The sequence below is a fragment of the Saccoglossus kowalevskii genome, chromosome 20 (genome assembly GCF_978046115.1).
Source record: "Saccoglossus kowalevskii chromosome 20, keSacKowa6.1, whole genome shotgun sequence".
In the NCBI taxonomy this organism is placed as follows: domain Eukaryota; kingdom Metazoa; phylum Hemichordata; class Enteropneusta; family Harrimaniidae; genus Saccoglossus; species Saccoglossus kowalevskii.
Genome location: NC_140660.1, coordinates 6607912 through 6626447, shown reverse-complemented (window position 1 = coordinate 6626447; position 18536 = coordinate 6607912). Strand labels below are relative to the sequence as shown.

At 35.9% G+C, this 18536-nt stretch overlaps 1 protein-coding gene across 1 annotated transcript in view; it reads left to right on the top strand.

The window, feature by feature from the left end:
• The first annotated feature begins 753 nt into the window (after positions 1-753).
• LOC100313732 (Sin3A-like transcriptional regulator) overlaps positions 754-18536 on the top strand; it is a 47884-nt gene continuing 30101 nt past the window's right edge. Inside the window, exons 1-5 of the mRNA XM_085494553.1 lie at positions 754-870; positions 12726-12948; positions 13709-13877; positions 15149-15318; positions 17266-17608. Coding sequence (XP_085350679.1) covers positions 12773-12948; positions 13709-13877; positions 15149-15318; positions 17266-17608 — 858 coding nt within the window. The 5' untranslated portion in view covers positions 754-870; positions 12726-12772. The remainder of the gene's footprint in view (positions 871-12725; positions 12949-13708; positions 13878-15148; positions 15319-17265; positions 17609-18536) is intronic.

Below are 18536 nucleotides of genomic sequence, written 5' to 3'. Positions count from 1 at the left end.
AACAAGCATTTTCCACATTCTACCGTATGAGGCGCACTTTACTGGTAAGCAAAAATGTGGTTCCAAACTGAATACCGCGATCACGAGGAGAAAATTTTCTTAATATATTTTTTTTTATTTTAATCAAATTGATGACAACAATTCAAGCTTGTGACCGTGCATGCAAGGTGTTAAGAATCAAATGTTGAACTAATCAAGAAAAGCAAAAATGTAGTTAATACGTAGCAGAAAAATGCACTGGTCAAACACTCTCGCCCCTCATTAATCTTTTTCAGAGAGTGGTAAATTTTGGTACTTTGGTCAGTAACCGTGATTTTAAGAAAAAAATCTGTACAGAAAAATTCTACAAGGGAAATCACACAATACGAAGCAACTACTAGTATATTTATATAAGGAAAAACACTCTGTTGATATTCATATAAAAAAAGAAATTACAGGAAAAACCGCAAAAAAGTGTTTTTGTTTTTGTTTTTTGTTTTTGTTTTTTTTGTTACATGTTAAAGTATCTGCGTTGAAATACGGATTAAAACCGATACGAACTATCTCTTTTATTAATACACGAGAACACATAAGTAATATAAACACGTTGTAATTCACAAGCCATTTCGTAGTTTTTGAAATACTGTGAACTTTAACCGGAAGCGTGGGCGTACTTGTCACGTGACTTCATTATTTGGCGCGGAATGTTTGAAATGTAAACCGCCCTGCGATTGGCTGAACTGTAGTAAATAGCGATGATGTCATGTGTTGCTTTTGACCCGCAAAATCTTTATGCAAAATATCTACCCAAAGAAAAAACGCTTATATCGAGAGCATTGTAATCTTTGGTGAAAATCGGCTGATATCATCGCCATCCGCCGCTGGATTGAGGTAATTTTTCTTCCATATATTGCTGAATAGATTATCTTTAAGGTGGATGATTATTTTCAGCTGTTGTTCTTTGATTAGCGCCAAGATTCTATATGTTTTCGTGTTGTAGAGGATTTGTATACATGTCGTCTGGCTCCTATGTGATCTATAGACTATGTCCGAAGATCGAGGCTTAACACTGTTATTTTGTCGTTCATTCACTTCACATGAGCTGTCGGAACTTCTCTTGTCTCTCAGGGACCTACTAATAAGTGGCAAATCTGCGATCAGTCGATGCAAAACGCAATCGTCGATGAATTCGCGACTCTGTTCTGTGTTTGTTTGCTACGGTTCTCCGATCCACTCGTCCTCTCGTTGTGTACACACGAACCCCTGAAAGAGTCCTCACAGAAATCTCCGATGTGAGTCGATGTTTTTCTCTGAAAACTTCAGCCCTGAAATTTTGGGTGACAAGTCACCGTTCTACCAAGTTTCATCAATTTCGGTCGGGTAGTTTTTTTGTAAAAAGAAGGCGAATTTTCGCTCGTTCGTGGCAGCTCGCCAGAAAATTCTGCCTCGACGTAGCCCGGCAGCCAGCTGGCTTGGAGCTAGCCGTCAGTTCTGTGAGCTCTAGCAACTATGCCGATCACCCAAACTCGACTGATTTGCCACAGAAATGGTCCCCGACAATCCCACTTTAAGTGACGAGGGTTTGGTTTATTTTGATTCACGTAAAAGTGTAGAAAAATTGAAAAATGTCGTGTATGGTGGAACGCGAGTTCACCTTGCGTTCTTCCTGGTTTTTTCAATGACAATGTAATTGTTTATCGGACGATTCCATTCGTGTTGTCGGTTAGTCAGGTGGGCATGTTATTAATTTAGGTATTCGAAAACTCTAATTATATTCACTTTGAATGAAATATGTAAATAACTCGCCTAATTTTAGCTCTGTACTGAAGGATTAGCATAGCTATTTCCCATAATCGGTACACAAAACCTGTTTATTTTTACCGTTATTTTATTGTCAACCCCATCGTCGATGGTTTCGACCGGGCAGCCATTTTCTGTTGATCACTGCCTGGGCGCTTGAATTCTCCACGATCTTTGTACGTGAATGTTGAACACGACATAGACAAACAACCGACTTGTTACCCCCACTGACATTAGTCTTGGTCGCCACAGATTCATTTTTTGTACACTTGACGTTTTTGTGTCGACGCGTTCAGTGTTCGTCGTCTGTTTTATGTTGTACTAGTGTTTACAAGGTTTCAATCCATTTTTTGCGTGGGCGGCAACTCGTAAGTCCACGCTGACAGCAACACAACTCAGTTACCGCAAATGAAACTAAGCCAGCATACGAAAATGCCGTCGTTTTGACTTTTCCTCCCTCCCAAATTAAAAAAACAACAAACACAACAGGTTTATAGGTACAATGATAACCTAACAAATGAGATTTCACTTTTTCTGTGTTGGTATTTTTAAATAGTATTAAATGTTTTGTTTTTGTTTTTTGGCATTTTGTCTTTTCAACATTGGAGTGTTTAAAAAAAAAATTTGCTTTTGTGTATAGTCGATACAATCACAAATTTCTCTGGTAATTTTATGTCTCGCGTTGAAGGTATATATCATGGGTTGACCTGTAAACTATAGTAAACTGGTTGTTTGGTTTTTTTCCCTAAATACTGTGCAGAAATCACTCCATAATTGGTTCACACCTTAAAACAAAATCAACAAGTTTAATTTTAAAATCTATGCGTTTAGCTAGCTGAATCTTTTAACACGGCGAGAAACAGTATATCATAAAATAAATTCCCGCAACATTTGTTTTTTTGTGCAGTTGGTGTATACCACGGGTTTTTGAATGGCTCGTTGACAAATAAAACACAGAGCATCAGATTAAATGTTTGTCACAATGTATGCTACCAGTATATTTACTATTGTCTGTTAATTCAAATGTGTTACTTTTCTGTAGTCCTATTAGTAATTTTACTTGTCCTGGGTGGGCTATAGAATTATTATTTTTTTAGAGGCAATTTTGGCGAATCAGTAAAAATTGAGTTGTACAACTCTAAATGGGTCAACAGCTTTCATGAAATTTGTTCTTTGCGAATAGCTATTAAATCATGAAAATTAAAAAAAATTACAAGTATTTAAATAAACTTTGCTGAATGTTGATTTTAAGAACCGTGTAACTATTGCCTACTTTACGCATCTGTATTGAGGTTCTGATATTTTTACTATAGGGCTATGGCATTGAAATTGTCAATTTCGTACGAGGGCTACCATTTTTCAATATTAGTAGCCCCATAATTATAAATGTCTATCCATTAATGGACAAAAATACCATAATGTGGGTCTGTGTTTTCTACCACCTTAAAAAGTTGTTGACTAGAAAAGTCGTGGTTCATTTTTGAACTTTGTTGTCCCCAAATTGAAATAAAAAAAAAAAACTCAAAATAGAAGTGAATATTATTTGTTGAAAATGATAGATTTAAATAATATGCATTTTTGATCACCCAAAGAGAAATTCTATTTTAAACCGCCATGGGCTGTTTGATGAATGTAGCAAACAGGCCTATTGAGGTTGGTATATTTTTTTAAAATGTGTTGGTCCTACTCTGATGGTCTTGTCTGCGGACCCACTGGCCTGCCTTAGTTTTCAACACTGATATGGGTTTTGCACGTAGTGAGTTTATTTTCATAATGGTGTACAGTGGCTTAGTCGGCCCACTAAACAACATGCACGCCTACAGGTACCTTTTAACTCTTCTGGGCACACTAGATTTGTTTTAAGTATTGACAAATTTGATGATTAACAGCAGAAAACAATAAATGGCACACATTTCCCATGTAATTTTTATAATTTCATAATTTTTACTAAATACATCCATATTTAGTAAATTTTGAAGAAAAAATATAAATTTACAACTGACCAAGAGAGCAAAATTCAGACTTGGAAGAAACGCTGTTAATTTTGAGTCCTGCTATATGACAAAAGTTTAGTTTGAATAATTGCAAAATGTTACCCCTGCCAAGTATCCTGACAGTCGTGTGCCCGATATGTGAAACTTTCTAAAATTTGTCCCTGTGATATAGAAACTATCAGATGAATTGCAAGTTCTACAATCGTACACATTACATCATCGTAGTTTAGTTTTCTGACCGTACTTTCTAAGTTGAGTGATCACTTCGCTCTTTTATCAATCTTCCAAATCAAGACCAAGCTAATTATCATATCCCCAGTCTATACCATTTTGAAGAGATTTTAATAGTTAATTTCACCCAATCAATCACATTGCTGAGTTCAGGACAATTAGGTTTCATGCCATTCTCAAAAGGCAAGGCCCTGAGTGTTGTATTTTTGCAAGAACGAATAAATGCATGCATGTCTTAATTCTCAGCACTCCAACGTTTTATGAATTGTTTTTTATATATTGGTCTCTACAAATTGATTTTGCTGTATCTATTGCGATTTTGGTTATTTTGTTCTGTTGGGGTATTACTTGGGGTTTGCGCTAGTGTCTCGGCAAGACAAGTCCAACTTACAAAATTTTAAGAAATTGAAATTTGACCCTGGATAACTTTATTAGAGATTGGACCCCAACTTACCTGAAAAACTGGGTCCCTTTCCAATAATCGGAGTCTGGGAAGCAAAATATGGGGTTAACATGATCCCTGATTACATAACCAAAACATACCTATTTTGGGAACTTAGAACATTAGAGGCAAATAATTTTCAATTATTATATGCTTTATCAAGGAAATATTACTTTTCTTGTCTAGACACTCATGTAAAGACTTCTACTAATACAAGACATTAGATCCTCCTTTCGTTATCTCACGTAGGAGTATGCATTAAATGCATAATCCTGGTAGAAATTACCTGTTAAAAGGTAGTCTATTGTAGGAAAAAAAAATAGTTTGAATAAAACTCTACCTGCCAACCCAATATTTTATTAACACTTTACTGGAAACACAGAAATTGTGTTCCTGACTTTGTGATTCGCACGAGTACTTGTCCTTATAGTCTTGGACCAAGTAAAGTTTCCTTTCGGACAAATAAATTGTAACACGCTTGTACAAGCAACATAAATTGTAGAGTTCAACTTGGAGATGAAATCACAACTTGTTTCTCAATATGATTTTGTTTCCTTGTTTCTAGGTTTGCCCAATATCAGGTTTAATTAATGGAAAAAAAACGCCAACACAGTTAATCTGTAAATCAGATTTCGGTGTCTTTCCAACTGTACTTCATAATACTGCAAAAAATTTAATTATTCACTGGGTTTTAATTTTGCTTATTTCGCGGACTGGAAAATGGGCTAAATTAAAACCCAGTGAATATGTAAAATTTAGCATAGGTCACATTATATAAATGATAAAACCGTGAATTTAAAACCCACTGAATATGCCTGAAATGGTAATTGAGCGAAATTTAAACCCAGTGAAAATTAGTCATTTTACAGTATAGCACCACAATTACCCAATTTTACCCCTTCAAATATAATCTCTTCTATTATAGCTGATCAAACAAACATAAAAGATTTTTGCCATTTTCATTGATCAATCATATAACTTTATTTGCGTTTTTCATTAGTTCTTGCCTTTTGAAAAAATTGTCTGTGAGCTGAGAAAATGACTTCCCTGAACTTGAGATTCAGGAGGTGTGGGGTCTACTTTTAAAATTCCTTAAAAATGGTATAGATTGGGAGGGTGGTAAGTAGCTCTTCTGGGTCTTTTCAGTGGAGTGGAGGGATCCATGCCTTAGAAAGCACTCTGACATTTGATGGTTTGAAATGCGTTGTGGGAAATATAGGTCAGGGGTTGAAACCTTGCCCTGTCCAGGCAGGTGTCCCAGACTGGCAGATTTTAGTTTAAACAGGTAAACGTACAGATTGCCTGTCCTTGTTTGTGTGCAAGTAAAGATGTCAAATGATTCCTAACTGACCAAATGGGGTAGTCCAAAGTTGCAAATGTTCAGAAAATTGCTTTCAGAATCAAAAATTAAAATTTCATTTCAAGTAATCTCTTAAATTATCGTGTTAGGGACAGGTACATTATCAATTAGGACAGATACTTTTATCTCCAATCTATCAAATGGACAGGCAACTTTAATTTTTAAGTTCAACCCCCATAGGTGACTAAATCTTTGCGAATCCATGTACTGTAAAACCATTTATTTTCACTCTTTTGATGTTTTGAGCATATTCACTGTGTTTTAATTTCACAAATTTGTCAAGGAAACAATGAGTTTTATATTATTATTTTACTTGTTCATGTAGATTTAATTTAGCTGGTTTTTCTTATCAGGAAAAATAGTGATATTAAAAACAGGTGAATAGTTAATTACTTTACAGTACATTGGACACTATCCAATAGTGTAGACAATGAAATACCAACAAACCAATCAAAAATTACTAACTCCAACTATCTAAGTTTTTATCAGAAAAAGCATATCATATTTGCTCTATTAGAAGTATTGAAATGTATATTAACCTCAAATTGAATTTATCATATACTGGAATCATTAAAATATGACTAATTTTGGGTGTACAAAAACCTCCGTAATTTACATAAGTGCATCCACTATTTATAGGTGCAAAAACTGTTACAGGGGTTTTCTGTAATTCAGTGGTGCCACTAAGTGTGGAGATAGGGCTCTCTCTACCAGGGTGTGGAATTTTTAATAATTCTAAGTTAAAATGGAGCATTACTATCAGACAGGTCACAGTTGAAGACTGTGGCCACATGTGATCCCTGGTCATTCAGAATTTTATGGTTGCCAAAATATCTGCTCCCCAGGGTAACGAGGCGCATGGCCTTGCCATGAGGGCGCTGCGCTTGTTTAAAAACAAATCAATGTGTTACATATTTTATAGACGCATGGAATGAATGGCTGAAATTGCGCCATTGTTTGATCTCGTAAGGGCACAAGCAACTAGTTACTTTGCTGCTTGTTAGTATTGTACTCTGGCAAAAACACAATAATTCTTGCTCATTCTTAATCAAGTACAGCAACTCTTCAAGGGATTTTATGAGTCAGAATTAAAAATTAGGTTGTCTGTCCATGGGACGAGTTGATAGGCTTGGACTTCAGAGGTATCAAAGGCAATGAATTGCTTAGATGTCCTATCAGTTTGTCTTGGTGCCCCGTGAGAAATACAGATATGCCCTATGTTATTTCTGTGTGGCGAGGCTCTCTCAGTACCTTTTCTAGTTTTTGAATGAAAATGATGTGCCTGTCACTAGCAAGGGAATTTAGGACACAAGTGGAGATAAATTAATATTAATAAGTACTGTGCTCAGTATAAAATTTGAAAGTATCTCCCACAATGCATTGCATATATGTGCAGTAACATGCTCAGTAGTGGAAAATTTCAAGTTATCTCCCATAATGCATTGCATATATGTGCAGTAACATGCTCAGTAGTCGAAAATTTCAATTTATCCCCCATAATGCATTGCATATATGTGCAGTAACATGCTCAGTAGTGGAAAATTTCAAGTTATCTCCCATAATGCATTGCATATATGTGCAGTAACATGCTCAGTAGTGGAAAATTTGAACTTGTTATGCCCTGATTTTCCCTTTGTTTGGCTTCAAGGAAATACCCTTTGATGCCAGAAGTTCAAGATTTGGTTATCCCATCGTGAAAAGAGTTGTCATGACAACCAGACAACCGCCAACTTTTGCTGTATTCAATTATCACCCGAGGAAACAAATAATTATTTCTAGTAATCCTACCGTACTCGTATTTTTGGTGAAACGAAAATTTTTATGCAAACAAGCTTATTTATTATATTTTTATATTCACTAAATAATGGAATAGCATAACAATAGAAATGCATATAAACGAACAAAATTTAGTTGTGTACTGAATTATTAAAATTACCCACTGAAACATGCTTAATGTACGTAAGCGCATACGGTATTCTACAAATAGAACAAATACAGTATGAAAGATTAACAGCTTTTGTTCTCGACTTTCCTCAAGATGACAATTTTAAATTACTTTGCCAGAATGACGGAAGCCATTCTGAATCGCAGATTTTTGCAATGACTATGTGTCAGTTTCTTTGTAATGCAGACTTTCATCAGTAATTAAAATTTGAAAAGATTTACAACTTGAATAGGATTCAAGTGTGTGTTGTCATGGCAACTTAACTTTGCGCTTCTAATGAAAAGTTGCCTATCAAATCAATTGTGCGATACCCTGAACCAGTGTGCTCCCGAGTCGAAATGGAATCTCCCAAAATCAAGTTATGTCAGCTTGTTAACTATTGAGGGGTAACATCTTTACGAACAAAAATTGTGTGACTGTACAGGTGGCTTAAGGCACAAATAATTCAAGATGTAGCTAATTTAACAGAAATATATTCTCACAGGGACATAGTCGGCACTTTAGCTAAATTCGAATTTTGTTAATTCATGCCAAGAGTCAAATCTGCTAAAATTGCATGCAGCTATTTCAACGTGTTCTACAGTAATTTCCCCGAGTTTTCTCAGGCTATAAACTTTTTTGGGTTACAAAATACAGCTAAGTAAATTGTATTTTATCTTCACATTTGTACTATGTTCTACCATTATGCGAGCATATCTGGTAGGTCAGAAAATACCAGGTGACTTACTAAATTTGTAATAAAAAATTTCCAGTAAAAAATTAGAAATAAAATAATGACAGGTAAACTGTTGAGATGTTTAAATACTGTGGAATACTTTATTTTCGCTTAGAATTTATTTTCGCTATTTTCGCTGAAGGGATGATTCCGTGAAAATAAAGTCCAGCGAATATACATTTTTTCCTATGTTTCACATTCAACTCATGAAAAATCAGTGAAAATAAATTCCAAGCAAAACGCCCAAAAAGCCTTTTCAGCGAAAATTTATTCCAGCAAAAATACAGTATTCACGAATGGATGAATTTATTATTGAGTTTCTAAACAAAAATAAATTTGGCCAACAGTGTCTTGGCGAGTTTGATTAAGTTTTTTTACCTCGTGGAGAGTGGTTCAAGAAAACAAATTGTTTACAGTGAAAGCCCTTGAACAAAAAAAAGCAAATAAACATCTTGTTTGATAATGCTAAAAGGGGGTATTGCTGGGTGATGGCACACCCTATAAAAAAAACCCTTCAGAGATTTGATAATTATTTTTTATATTTAAAAAAAAAAAAAACGTCTATCAATAGCTCATTTCACAATTACTTTCAGCTGACTTCAAATTGTACTTTAGCAAATGTGAGAAGATAATGTCAAGTTACTCATGGTTTCCATGGCAACCTTTAGTGATTGTATTTTATCTCATTGAAGAGGTAAACCCATGTAATCTATAGTCTGTATTTAACTCTATGCTTCGTCTCTCTCACTCTGTCAGATGTAAACGTTGTAGATTGAATTTTTTTTATATCAAAATTTACTAAAAAAGATGATTCAGTACAATTGTGATATGTATGTGGAAATAGTTTGAAACAATAAACGAAAATTCCAGTGTGCCTTAATTTGAAGGTTGGGGAAGTTCGGGCAGTTTTTCATCCACTATTGTATTTCATGAGATAGAATTGCAGTGGTTATCTGGAAATTTTGTTTTTGAAAAACAATAAAATCAATGTTCATCAAGTGTTCCTCCTTTTATTCTTGTTTTCTAATTACAACTAAGCAGAAGTAACGCTGCAGAAACTAAAATAAATTAGAAAAGTCTGGCCATACTGAAAGATTGTAACTGCAATGTCAGATGTATGTTCTCTTTGCGCTTTTTGTCGTTAGTAAATTGAGACTTGTTCTACAAATTTGTTTTAAAATGTTAAGATGTATTGGTGATAATTACATTGTTATATATGAACAATGTGTGATATGTTATATTCACCTTGATTCCTTATGTACTGCAGTAGTATCAGTGCCCCCCCCCCCCCTTCCTCATGAATTTAACTCCCAGTTAGGACATTGTAATCTTTCAATGCAAGTATGTGTAATTTTTTTCATGTCATTTCCGAACATGGTCTTCACGACATTGCCTGCTAGATGTCTTCACAGAATGCCAAAATAAATAGAAAAAAAATGAAATCGGCATAAAATTATTGTATTACCACGAGCGCAAACCTGATTCTTCAGCTGATTTGCAACTTCCCGTATCAATGTTTCAATACTCTCATCAACTTCCCTCAGACAGTTGAAGCAACTACAATACGATTTGTACAGATAGTTACAACTATTTTAGCTCCGCTGTCGACTTTGTCGAGCGGAGCTTATCATATGAGTGATTGTTCGGCGGTGACTTCTTCTTGAAAACTGTAAGCCTGAATGCTTTGATACTTGGTGTGTATATGTACCCTGTGTAGACCTCTCTCAGATTTGTTCATTTCATGATCATATCTTCAATTCTCTAATTTTGGTGAATATTGTTGTCATTTTTGGTAAAAAGTGATATTTTCGACTTCTTGTTAAAAACCGCAAGTCCAATTGTTTTGATATTACATATGTAGGTACTACATGTGATTCTCTCTCGGATTTGTTCATTTTGTAATGATATCTTTAATTCTCTAATTTTGATGATTATTTTTGTCATTTTTGGTGAAAGTGACATTTTTGAATTCTTGTTGAAAACAGCAAGTCTACATATTGTTCATTTTCTAATGATATCTTCTGTTCTTTAATTGAAATGTGCATTGCTAACAGCGGAGCTATCTCAGTCGACAGGCTGCTTGTTTGTTTAGTTACAACGATGTTACAATATGAAAACAGACAACTTCGCATGTAAATCAAGTACGCCCTCGCACACCATGTTTCAGACAAAACGTGGTGAAATAAAAACTCATTGGCTGACAACCATGGTTTGAGATCTACAAACTCTGATACTGTAGAATACTTTATTTTCGCTTGGAATTTATTTTCGCTATTTTCGCTGAAGGGATGATTCCATAAAAATAAAATCCAATGAATATACTTTTTTTTCCTATATTTCACGTTAAACTCATCAAAAATCAGTGAAAATAAGTTCCACACAAAACGCCCAAAAAGCCTTTTTCAGCGAAAATGAATTCCAGCGAAAATAAAGTATTTCACAGTAGGTTAATTGGTGGTATGAGGCCATAATAGAGGCATAATAGAGGCAAGTCTCTTGCCATTTCACAGTGTACAGTTGACCTACTTTTGCAGTATGTTGGAACGCACCACTATTTTCTGGGTAGAGTAGGTTAGGTGTGTGGGTCACCATGTGATGTGCTAATGGTAGTGTTCCACCACCAAACTTTCTCACCCAAATTTGTCTGCACTTTTTTCTCGTATCTTCAATATTTCTGGAAGTGAACCCTAATTTTGGAGCCAGCAGTCAAAATTTGAGTCACATTTTAGTTTTTACTCAAAAAATGTGGCTATAGTTGTCCCGATATTCTGAAGGAAAGTGCAGATATAAACAGGACTTTTTGATGAAAAGAGAAACTGGTGGTGAAAAGGTTAAAAAATTTATACTTGGTAGAATTTGATACTTTAAAACAAAGCTATTCTCTGATTGGTCTGCCTGTCAGCTATTAGGTTTGGTAGCCAATCAGGTGCAATCTTATTAACTTGACATGTAATTCAGAAGATTACGTATATTTGCAATTTTAATCAATACAAGCCATTTTTAGCATATTTTGCTATGAATTTGGTTCTCCTCAGAAGTTCATATTCCTTCAGCAAAAATAAGCGAAAATAGAGCATAAAATAAAATTTCATAGCAGTAAAAATCGCTCTCGGAAGCACAGCAAAATTCACAAATACTAACTATATCATTAGCAGCATTGGACTATAGTGGCCGCTAATACTGTGATAGATTAGTGCCCCCAACCCAAATGTGAAGCTGTTCTCGTTCCCAGAGATGACATCAATCTTATATCTGCAATGGGTTAATCATTGAATGAAATCATCTTGTTTACATACTTTGAATTTATTTTTGCTGATAGAATGGTTCAGTGAAAATAAAACCCAATGAATATACCTTTTTTCCTATTGTATACATTCAATATTCAAAACACTCAAAATAACTTTTTAGCGATAATTAGTTCCAGCTAATATGCACGTTTTCTCTGCTCGTAGTAACGATTTGATTAACAGCCCTAAATGGCAACAAACTTTTGTATTGAGTGGTGGTATTTGTTTCAACATGCCCTGATAGCGTTTCTATGTTAAATGAAATTGACGTTTTCGATTGTGGTGCCAATATTCTTGAACACATTGGTGATGTACTGTAAAACATGTTGAAAAAGCGACATACTATTTTAGCGAATTGTGGTGAAATGACGTAATTGCGAAATGTTGATTTAGCGAATATCTCTTGTCTTTGTTGATTTCCTGTTTTCACAGTACTTGTCTGTCGCCTGCCAAAACAAATGCGCAGTTATCGCCTCCATAAAAACAAAGAAAAACTGTCAAGTGTAATTAGGAAGTGCTCCTGATTATTACGTTTTCTGTGTTGTTTACAAAGTGTGCGTGTGGAGAAAGACATTGTTTGGGCGCCATTTTGAATTTATATTATTTTATAATGAAGTCATTAGCGACATCTTAAATTAGCGAATTAGTTCTCAAGCTAAATTCCCGAAAAAGACATGTTTTACAGTAGTTTACTAAAAGAAGAAAACAAATTTGAATGAATGCGGCGTTGGAAAAGATACCAGGGGTTTCAAAAATGTATTAAATAGCAGGCCATTATCCTGTAACAACAGGTCAAAGAAAAAAAAAGTCTCTCGGCAGTGCGAAGTGCTGCAGCGATACCAACATATGTAGATGGCCAATTTGGGTTTGTAGGTGGCCATATGGCCGGTGACCAGCTCTTAACGAAACCCCTGTAAATTCTTTTGTTTTCGCGGCCAGATGTGTAATTATTCGTTTTATTTTTGGTTGTAGGTGTCTGATATCTGATAGGTTGACTGTGGTCACCTGATCATATTATCATGAGCACCATGAAACGTGCGTTAGAGAACCAAGAAAACGTCTTTCAGCCTCGCCGTGTACAAGGACCAGAAACGTACAGCCACCGTGTATTAGCTCCGGCACCGCCGACAGTTTACGAAGGAGTTGCAGAGAGCATGTCAACCAGTTTACAGTTCCCGGCAGTACCTGGATATCAGTAAGTAACAATACTCTTCTTCAATACAGGGGGTCAAAATACTCACACTGCACTATGCACATAAATTATTAGCTAGTCCAAGTAAACTCAAAATATAATGTGCACACTGTGCATTTAGAAATTAACACAACATTTTTTCATCATATTCACTAAGCCTAAATTAAGTTCAACCAACATTGTAAGACAACTGGGAAAAAAAGAAAATTCTTTCATGATCGCATGAATCGATAACCTGTAAATTTTATTTAAACTTTAAAAGTGGTGCATTTCACAACAAGTTAGTGCAGGTAAATTTCAAATTCAACATGCACACTATGCATGCTGGGAAAAAAAATTCTATTTCAATTCCTGCAATAGAAGTACACATGAACTTGGAATTCCACGTATTGTATACTGGATTATTTTATAGTGAACATTTTATTTACAGTAGAATATTGTAAAATACTTTATTTTCGCTTGGAATTAATTTTCTCTGTTGAAGGACAAAATAAAGTGAAAATAAAATCCAGCGAATATGTCTTTTTCCCTGTATTTTACATTCAACTCATCAGAAATCAGTGAAAATAAATTTCATACAAAACACCCAAAAATTCTTTTCAGCGAAAATCAATTCCAGCTAAAATAAAGTATTTTACAGTACATGCGATATTAAGAGCTGATATGCAAATTTATGCTAATGAGATCATCCACCAGCTATTTTGTATTGTGGAGCACAAAGTGCATCGTGATCTCAATCATTCTATGTTTTTTTTTTTTACAGGGTTGCACCAGTGAATCAAGGAGGTGGCCCTCCCCACAGTAATGTACATCTTCCTCATCCGCACCATGCTGCCCAAACGCAGGCTCAGGCACAGGCCCAGGCACAAGCGCAGGCTCAAGCACAAGCTCATCAACAACAGTCGGTTCATCAAGCTCATGCTCATGCACAGGTAGGTAGACTTCTCTTAGATAAGTAGGGGCTTTGAAAAAAATGGTAGGGCTCCCTCTATAGTTCAATTCCTGCGAGTTTCATCAAACCTTGTCAGTGTTTTTAAAGTCGTAAAAATAAGCACGATATGACGTGCTTTGTTTTTCCGCAATGCACATCTAACCACTGCCATTATTCTGTCTGCCATATAGGTTGTTTTCCACTATAAGTAGGGAGAGAATGGTAGGGCTCCCTCTATTGTTCAATCTCTGTAAGTTTCAACACGTCTCGTCAGTGTTTTTGTCATTTAAATAAGCAGGATAACGTGCTTTGTTTTTCTGAGACGCCCGTCTAACCACTGCCATTATTCTGTCTGCCATAGAGGTTGTTTTCCGCTATAATTAGGGGGAAAACTTTAGGGCTCCCTCTATAGTTCAATCTCTGCAAGTTTCAACACGCCTCGTTAGTGTTTTTGTCATTTAAATAAGCAGGATAACGTGCTTTGTTTTTCTGAGACGCCCGTCTAACCACTGCCATTATTCTGTCTGCTACGGTGGTTTTTTTCAATCATGCAGAATAATATCCAGAAAATTAAAAGTGCCTGTTTAAAATCTCTATTGAAATGCAAGATAATAAACAGTTGCTTGTTTGTATCCACAGACATGTAGTCTATTTTTGATGATTATTTATAGTTCTTTTGTAAAAACTGGAAATTGTCAACTAAAAGTTGACAGGTTTATGGAAATTTAGTTTGTTGAATCAGGCATTTTTTCTATGAAAACAAACTGCAAGAAGGAGCACTGCAATTCAGCGACACCACCAAGTGAGGAGATAGGAATCTCCCTACCAGGGTGTGGAGTTTTTGATAATTCTAAGTTAAAATGGAGCATTCTATGGCTTCCTTGGGGACAAAATTACTATCAGACAGGTCACAGTTGAAGATTATGTCATGCCAAAGTGGATGCATGTGACTATGAATATCACAGCAGTGACTGTGTGTAGTAGTATTTATGACAATAAATAGTGTACGAGCTGAGATTTTGGTGGATAAAAGTCAAAAACACGAACCGGGGAAAGGGACATGCTACTATTTTTGAATAATTAACTACTGTCAAAGTAACGTGATGTTGGACCGCTGAAACAGGATGCGTCATAGGCTATGCAAGTGATCAACAACGCTTATTAGCATAGTCACACCTCCAATTCACACTTGCCCGGGGCAAGTGAATTTATATATTGTATCTTGTATATGCTTTGACTCAACTTTATTTCAACTTGACAACTTTATTCTAGATACTATCTCAGGCTCACGCTGCCCAGGTTCAAGGTCAACAGCAGCAGTTTCAGAGACTAAAAGTGGAAGACGCGTTGTCGTACTTGGATCAGGTCAAGTTACAGTTCGGTAACCAACCCCAGGTGTACAACGATTTCCTGGACATTATGAAGGAGTTTAAATCACAGAGGTACCTTTGCTTCATTTCTCTTGTATTGTAAAACCATTTATTTTCACTGGAATTTGACCTTTTTGTCACCAGCAGGGTCCATAGCGTTGGGAAAATCCTTTGAAAGTCTTTGGATTTTCTGAGGTCTGGAAAGTCTTTTGAGTTGTCTTTAAATTACAGGAAAAATAAAAAAATATTTGAAAAGTCTTTAAATTCCTTCATAGTTATTATTCATTTTAAAAAGGCTTGTTTTCTCCAGGGAACTATCATATCCTCAGAAAATTGATGAGTTTTGGTGATGTTGGCCTGAATTAAGGGTCAAAATGTAAAGGAAAAATGCAAGAAAGTTTTGGAAAAGATCTGGAAAAGTCTTGAAAATCATTTGGCTCTTGGTGCTATGGACCCTGACCAGTTTCCTCTTTTCATCACATATTCACAAAATAGTCGCGTTCATAACGGCACTTGTTTGTCCTGCGCCCAGGATGCAGCTAGAAAGTACAAAAAATACTTGTTAGACACTTCATAACACGATTCTGGACAATTTGTTAAAAACAGTAAAAATATAGCTATCCAAACTTAACATGTTGCCCCCACCCCCTTCCCAAAAAACCTCGAGTTCATCCACATTCAGTGGTTTTAACCTTTTTACCACCAGTTCCCCCTCTTCACCACAAAATAGTCCTGTCTACAGTCTTCATTTACCTTTTAAAAGATTGGGACCAAGTTAGTAAAAACTGAAAATTGACTCAAATTTTGTTTGTTGGCTTCAAAATTAGGATTCATTTCCAGAAATATTGAAGAATATAAAAAAAAAAGTGGAGACAAATTTGAGCGAGAAAAGCTTGTAGTGAAAAGGTCAATCATTATTTCAATAATTTTTAAATTTTTAAATTTACAACCTTGACAGGGAAGTTCTATTATTTTATTTTCTACATAGATTTAATTTAGTAGATATTACTTATCGGCAAAAATAACGAAATTAAAACCCTGTGAATAAATAATACATTTACACACGGGGGGAAAAAAAAGCTACTCAAAAATATGCTGCAGGATTATCGCCCTGCCGTGTCATGAATAAACCAGGATTTGTCACAAATACTGTGGAATACTTTATTTTCGCTGGAATTGATTTTCGCTGAAAAGGCTTTTGGGGCGTTTTGTATGAAATTTATTTTCACTGATTTTTGATGAGTTTAATGTGAAATATAGGAAAAAAGTATCAGCGAAAATAAATTCCAAGCGAAAATAAAGTGTTCTACAGTATTCTGTTGAATCAAATCATACATATGACACATGATTTAATGTTGAAAAAAAAAAATCCTGTCAACAAACAAGCTGCTCACTGATTGGTTTATCTGTTGGGTTTTAGGGATGGTTAGCCAATCAGCTACAGTGTTGTAAGTAGCTTTGCATTGAATCCAGATTTTTACTATAAATAGAACTGATGTAATGAAAAAAGTGTAAGCATTTGAAACGGATCAAATGAGAATAATTTGCATAATCGATAATGTCAATAGGTGATTTTTTCATTCAACTGCGAGATCTCGCGAGATGCATGAAAGACGTGCGTCGAAAGTCTACCACAAAAATCAAACGATTTGATTTTGAACTCGAATTTCTTTATTTCGTAGCTCACATCGACCGGCCGATCTTCGACAGAGGAATATTGCTTCCGAATACCCTTATTTAATCGAAATTGCCTATCATCAAATGTGGACAGCACATTATTAAGCATGGAAATGTCCCCGAAATACTTTCGCGTTTGTCGAATCCCACGCGATGTTTGACGCGACTACGACGCTATGACCTTTGTTTGTCCTGTTTTTACGTTCGATTTCACGCATAAAGCGTGATTCTCGCAGTGTACGGAAAATGGTCTATTGCCCGCCCTTACATATATAGACAAGGCATGTATAGTTTAACTATGTTTTTACTGCATCTTTTCTTTTCTTTTTTTATTTATTTTAGTATTGACACTCCCGGTGTGATAAATCGGGTTTCGAATCTCTTCAAAGGTCATCCCGACCTCATCGTTGGCTTTAACACGTTTCTACCGCCGGGATACAAAATCGAGGTGCAGGCCAATGATATGAACCAAGTGAACGTTAGTATACCCGGTCAGACCCATCCCAACACTATAACTATGCATCTAACGCCCCCTCTACCGCAGGCCCAAGTCACTCAGCCAGCCCAACAACCATCGCAACAAGTGCCACCCCCATCACAGCAACCACAGCCTGCTACACCGCAGCAGCAGCCACCGCTGCAAACTCCGACAACGCCGCAGACGCAACCTACCTCTGGAGTGAAGGTAACTATTGCCAATAGCTGTAGTCATGGTAATGAGAGCTCAGTAAAAATGTTGTGTTTTGATTGCTGATACAAAATGACTACGGCGTAACACCGTAATTTTCAAGTTTTCGTTGGCTCCAGGTTTCATTTAAACGTAAGATATTTAAAACGATAGTATCTGCAACTTCCTCAAGATTATGTCTTCACAAATTCCGTAAGAATACAAATTCTTAGTGAAAATTTAACTGTTCCCAGTAGGAGATGCTAAATTGTTCGAGTTACGAAAATGAAGTTAGAAGAACGTCAAGTTACAAAAATGAGTTACAGGCAACATATATTTTTGTACGTCCACATCAACCTATTTTGTACATAAATACTTCGTAACATAGTTGATTTGTATAATTTTCACACCCAAAATAAACTTTTTATTAGACTTCTTGTTAAAAATCGCAAGTCCAATTGCTTTGATATTACATATATAGATGCTACATGTGGACCTCCCTCAGATTTGTTCATTTTGTAATGATATCTTCTGTTCTTTAATTGAAATGTGCATTGCTAACAGTGGAGCGATCTCAGCCGAGAGGCTGCTTGTTAGTCCCCGTTCGGACGGAGTCCGAAAACGGGGACTTATGTTTTGCCCTGTGTGCGTCTGTGCGTCCGTGCGTCCGTGCGTCCGTGATCACCTGTATCTCGAACATGCATGGACCGATTATGTTCAAACTTCACTCATACATCACACATTATATGGGACATATGCACATGCATTTTTTTCATGATCCGATTAACGATAGCCGAATAGCGGCCATTTTAAGGCCGAAAATGCATCAAAATGGCACATTTTCACCATTCCGGACCCGGATCTCAGTTATGCATGGACGGATTTCGTTCAAATTTGGTACATACATTAAACATAATAGGACCTTGATGCACGTCATTTTTTTTTT